General features: G+C 39.6%; 1 protein-coding gene across 1 annotated transcript; it reads right to left on the bottom strand.

Annotated features, from left to right (window-relative positions):
* Positions 1-4,559: 4,559 nt before the first annotated feature.
* LOC121939415 (dysferlin-like) lies at positions 4,560-5,612 on the bottom strand (the record flags this gene model as incomplete). Its single annotated transcript, XM_042482430.1, has 3 exons — positions 4,560-4,640; positions 5,168-5,315; positions 5,452-5,612. Coding segments are annotated over 3 exons (366 nt in total), but the record flags the coding sequence as incomplete, so codon positions are not given.
* Positions 5,613-5,897: the final 285 nt, after the last annotated feature.

Genomic DNA, 5,897 nt, shown 5'->3' with positions numbered 1-5,897 from the left:
ACTTTCTTTAAAAATTGTGTCTCAGTCTTTTTTTTACTTTCTAATTATCTAATTTTCAGGTGTTTTTCTTGTCATTTTTACAATTTCTTGCTAATTTTCGAGTCATTTCTTCCTTCAATTCTCATTGCCCTTTTTCATGTTTTTTTTTAAAGCGATCAAGCCAATTTCCTCTGGTTTCAAAGGGTTAATATTTAGCGTGACGCCATGAAAGTAGCGTCATCTTCGACCTAACTCCAAATTTAGAAAGTGAATAAGAATATTTCCTTAAAAAAGGAAGTTTTCCTTTAAGAGAATAAACATCTTTTGTTAATTTGTTCGTTAAATTCAGTGCTTTGTATTTAAAAAATAAGCTAATTTAAATGTCGTTCTTTCAGGTCAACGTTCACTCAGACGGCAACAAGCTTCATAAAGGCAACTAGAAGTCATAGCTAATAAAAAACAACAACAGCGACGTCATTTTGGTTGTTTTTGGTCTGCTGAGTTCGTGTTAAATCGAGGCAGCAAAGCTGAAGGCTGAAGGCACGTTGCATTCACTGACAGGAAGAACATCAGGGAGAAAACAGCGCTGAGTTGCAGACAGCTTTGCGGTATGAAGGCATCTTGGAAACCAGTAATAAAATAATGAAGTGCACAAAACAGCAGCAGGATTGTCAAATAAAGTCGTGGCTTTACATCAGCAGGACGTTTAAAGCTCTTGTAAATATATAACCGGAGATATTTCAAGACACCAACGCAAGTAATAACAACTAGAATAAACGCCACGCGGTCGTTTGCGAACAAGTCAAGTTTCTCTTAAAGTTTACATCCGTGAAAACGCGGACGCGTCGCACACAGAAGATCTCCACGATCAGCTCAGTTTAAATATCAGCGTCACAAATTCAGACTCTGACCGAATGTCTTCTGTTCCTGAGAGACGACGACGAGCAACGGACAGAAAAGAGTTTTTGTTATGACGTCACAGTGAAGTTGAGCTTTCGGATATAAAATGTCAGAACTTCTTCATTTTAACCTGTTGGACGTTTGTGTGAAATTTTGTCATTATTAGTGAATTAATTCTTGAGTCATGGGCTCGTTTTGTGAGGTCACAGTGACCTTGACCTTTGACCTTTGACCATCAAGTTGTAATAAATTCATTCTTGTGTCCAATTTGACGTTTGTGCCAGATTTAAGGAAACTCCCTCACGGCGATGTGAAGATATTGTGTTCACGAGGATGACATGGACGATAGTTCACAATAAAAAATAAATAAATTGGAGCCTTTTTTTCTTGATTTATATAATTTTTTTTGCAATTTTTAAAGAAAAAATTTTGGTGATTTTTTTGTATTTAAAAATTTTGGGTAATTTCTAAAGACACAACTTTTGAAATTTTTTTCCCCATTTAAAAACGTTTGGTGGAAAAGGAAAACAAGGAAAAAACTGGCTATTTTTTTTTTTCTTTAGAAATTTTTGGTGATTTTGTGCCCAGTAGCTCAGTTGGCAGAGCGGGCGTCCCGTGTACAAAGTGACCGCGGGTTTGATTCTGGCCTCAGCACTTCGCTGCATGTCATCCCCTCTCTCTCACTTTCACTGTTTTATTAAATGAATGCAAAAAGCCAAAAAAAATAGACTTAAAAAAATTAATAAAATAAAATTGGCAGTTTTAAAGAAATAATTTGGCTTTTTTTTTTCTTAAAAATTTTCTGACAATTAATTTTTATTAAAATCTTGTAATGATTTTTAAAGAAAACATGCCTTACAAAGCTAAGCATCTTTTTGTTCAAAATAACCAAAAATTCCACAATTTATCACAGCCGGAAACTGTAAAATCAGAAATTATCATTGGTTTTTGACATTTCTGACGGTCCTTGAATGCATCGCGTTATTATACAGATTTGTGAAACAAAATTCCACGACTTTTCCAAAAATTTCAGGTAATATTTTGTTTTTCACAGGCCTGGTAATTGCTATTTATACATGACTTTTCCAGGTTTTTCACGACCGTACGAACTCCGCTTCAAGTTAAAGGGGGACGCCAAATCGTGAGAATTAACATAAAAATAATGACGATTAAAAGCTGAAATATGATCTTGAGTCCTTAATTTAACTCATCTTTGTAGTGCTTCTCAACATGTTTTTTTTTGTCTTTTCAGTCTCAGGAGCTTTCGGGTTTTGTGAACTTTGGTGAAGCGACTGAACTTCCGACTGCACAGCGGTTGCTGCAGTTGCACGAGGTTATTGCCACGAGGAGACAAACACCGACATCTGATAGCGAGCGAGTTCCTGATGTTTGGAAAGCGGCGCCGCACGAACGGGATTCTGGATTAAAAGTCGTTTTCAGCTGAATTTGTGAAGGTTAATTAGTGTGATATATGAGGAGGTGAGCGGCGCTGGACCGAAACGCTCTCTGACCTGGCAGGACGACCAAAAACGGCGTCCAATAAATGACTTTTGTTTGCAGGTCCTGGTTGGCTCGTAATCGGCTGGTGCGAAACCAAAACGGACCAAAGTCAACTTTTCCACTCCGGTGACGACCAAAGCAAACTGACCTGATCGCACCCAAACTTTAGGCTTTGGAGAGAGGAAACCGCCGAGAGGACGCAGAAATAAATAAGAGAAGAAGAGAGCGGAGGTGAATATTTCTCTTTTCGTTATGTGGTTTTTATTACGTCTCTGTTTCGTCCGTCGCTGCTTTTCGTCAGTTTTAGAAGGAAATCCTGCGAAATCTGAGTGGATTAGTCGCTCTCCTCTAACCTTTCCTTTTAGGCTTTGTGTGTGTGTGTGTGTGTGTGTGTGTGTGTGTGTGTGTGTGTGTGGCCCTGATCTCCATACACACACACGTCTAAAAACACGCTTTGTACTAACAAAGTTTAACCCCTCGAGATCAATGAGAGCAAATCCCAGACTTAACCTGCTGAACCCTGAGAGAGCGGAGAGGAGGAGGAGGAGGAGGAGGAGCAGTGATGAAGAGGAGGAGGTGAAACGTTCTCTGAGATGCAGGGAGGACACAAACAGGGGGATGAAGTTAGGGGTCGGGGTTCATACAGATTTTAACCAATAAATTTCCAGGACTTTTTCATGATTTTCAGGCAAATTTTAAAGACCAAACGTTCTCTGAAAGATTCTCCTTATCGGTTCATTTTAATACCTTTTAAAAGCTTTTTAAATATATATTATTTAAAAAAAAGAATTCAAAACAGGATTAAAACTGAATATTTAAATATAACTTAGGGACTGTTCATTATTTATGAGAAGGGAGGAGGTTGTGCAAAAAGGGGGAGGGATGTTGAATATTTTTTAAGCACTGGGGAGAAACCTCGGGGCATAAAACTTTATTTGTAAGTTTTATTTTATTTTTTGTTTTTTTCAAAAAAATTTGACAATTTTTTGGTGATTTTTAAAGACTTTTTTCTTCGTTAAAATTTTTGGGGGATTTGTTTTTGCTTTAAAAAAAAAATTTAAAAATGTTTTTCTTTAAAATAATTGGTGATCTTCCAAGAAAAGAAATATGAAATTTTTTTTCTTTAAACATTTTTTAGTGGATTTTTAATATAAAAAAATCAGTTGTTTAGGAAGTATTTTTTTCTTAAAAAAAAAAAAAAAAAGAAAGAAAAATGACTTTTGATTAATCAAAGCTAGAATTTGTAAGAGCAGAAATTAACTCTGGATTTTCACATTTCCGACAGTCCTTGAATACATCACACAATTCAATTTTTCAAAACTTTTAGGGTTATATTAAGTTTTTCCAGGTTTTCCATGACCGTCCAAACCCTGGAGATAAAGACGGACAGAAGAAGGCAAGAAAGGAAATGAGGGGAAGGAAGAAAACGTGTAACACGGAGGATAAAAATGCATGTTGAGGTGATAATTGTCGATGCAGCTGATTGATTTAAACACTATTTTTAAACGGGTAACTGCTGATGAAGAACACGTGAGACAATAAACGCACAGCAAAGATATTCAGTCGTTTGTTTACTACATTTTCAATGACTTTGATTTCTGATTGCAGCTGAAGGCAGCATATTTATCATATATATATATATCTATATCTATATACTGTAAAGAGAATAAAATTCACATCATATTTTAATGTTCTTCTTCACAAAGATTTGATGTTTTGGAGCCATAAAGTTTGAATCAGTCGCCGCTGCCTGGCCTGGCGTTGCCGCGGCGCCGCAGCCGGGGAAACAGCAGGCGGTAAAAAGATCAGCGACGGCCTTTGATTCTGTTTTTGTCGAACACGACGGCGGTTCGGCGACGGGCTTTTATCCCGCCTCTTCTCAGCGTGAGACGAGGACGCGGGCGACGCATGCTGAGATCTGACGGCGGCGTTTCGGCACAGTAACGTTTGTGATGAAGACGGCGAAGGCACAAATGGAAAAACGCACAGATCGTGTCGGAGGCGTTTGGGAACCTTGGGCTCTATTGCTGATCTCTTTCTTTCCAAAAGAGCGTAAACTTTTCGGGGAACAGTCAGACGGAGGTCACCGGGTCATCGCTGCACTCTCACTCCCAACTTTAGTGACAAGACTTAAGAAAACAGAGAAAAAAACCTTAATTTCACTTGTAGGAACTTTTTTCCCACTTCCCTCGTCACTTTGATCGTCACTCTGCTGCTTTGGCCGGCCCGAACGGTCCCACCATCTTCATGGCGGCGTAGTTCTGTGAGACGAAGAGAGAAATGGATGCAGTTTAAAGCTAAAACAAAAGACCGTTTCTAGACCTCCATCACCAACTTTTAACACCTGCTCTCTTTACCAGTTAACTATTAAAGATATTACATAACTTTTGTGCACTGAAATGTCTAAAAAAACGACTAGAACGCAGGTATTTGTTTTGTTAAGTTTCGTATCTACATTAAGCTAAATGTTTTTAACGCTGACGGGTAATTTCGATGTACACAGCGTCCTCCTGTCAGTGTCCTTATATCTGCTGTCTGACAGAAGCTGATATAAATACACTTTCGATCCAGTTTCGAGCCACATTTCTTCCAAACACACTTTATGTTTGCGTAGTTTTTAACTGTAGATGTCCGGATTTTTCCGCTGGTTTAAATCACCTGACTGTGAAAATAAAAAAACAACCGAAAGATGCTTTAACTGTGTAAATAAATCAACAAATAAGCGCATGTCTTCCTCACTCTCCATCCAAGAAGTGTAACAGTTTCTCACACACGGACTCAAACTCACCGGGAAGGAGTAGAGGAAGACGCCGAGGAAGAGGAAGATGAGGAAGAGGATGATGAAGAGGATGATGAACCACTTGAACCGCCTCCACAGGATGAACTTGAGAGTCTTGTAGGGAGAGGAGAACCACAGGAAGGAGGTCTCCGGACGCCTGCAGGAGAGAGGAGAGGCTGACACACCGCGTGTGTGTGTGTGTGTGTGTGTGTGTGTGTGTGCATGTGTGTGTGTGTGTGTGTGTGTGTGTGTGTGTGTGCGTGTGCGTGTGCGTGTGTGTGTGTGTGACTCACTGAGGCTCCTCCAGGTGAGGGTTCATGTTGGGTTCATCCCTGCCGAGTCCAGCCGGTCGCTCCTCGTGCTCCTGCTCCGTCACGATCTCCAGAGACATCTCCACCTTCCCCTGAAACACACAACGCGCTTTTAGCTTCAAGACGAATGCAGTGATGCTCAACTTACGGCCCGCGGGCCAAATCTGGCCCCTGACAGGGAGCCGGGTGGCCCCTCATCCATTTTTTAAATCACAATAAAAATACAGAGATTCGCACTGTGAATTGTTTTTGTACTTTTAGTACACAGACGGTGTCAGAGTGAATAAAACAGCAAAATAGAGCTTATTAATAAAAAAAAGGCCAGTGGAGGATCCACTAAAGCTAAGACCCTAATGTCCTACAATCCTAGAAATGTCCTAAAATCCTAGAAATGTCCTAAAATCCGACAACACGTCATTAAGTCCTAC

This window comes from Plectropomus leopardus, unplaced genomic scaffold (genome assembly GCF_008729295.1).
Source record: "Plectropomus leopardus isolate mb unplaced genomic scaffold, YSFRI_Pleo_2.0 unplaced_scaffold4791, whole genome shotgun sequence".
NCBI lineage: Eukaryota > Metazoa > Chordata > Actinopteri > Perciformes > Serranidae > Plectropomus > Plectropomus leopardus.
The sequence above is the reverse complement of the archived record's forward strand: the minus strand, read 5'-3'. Positions and strand labels throughout refer to the sequence as shown.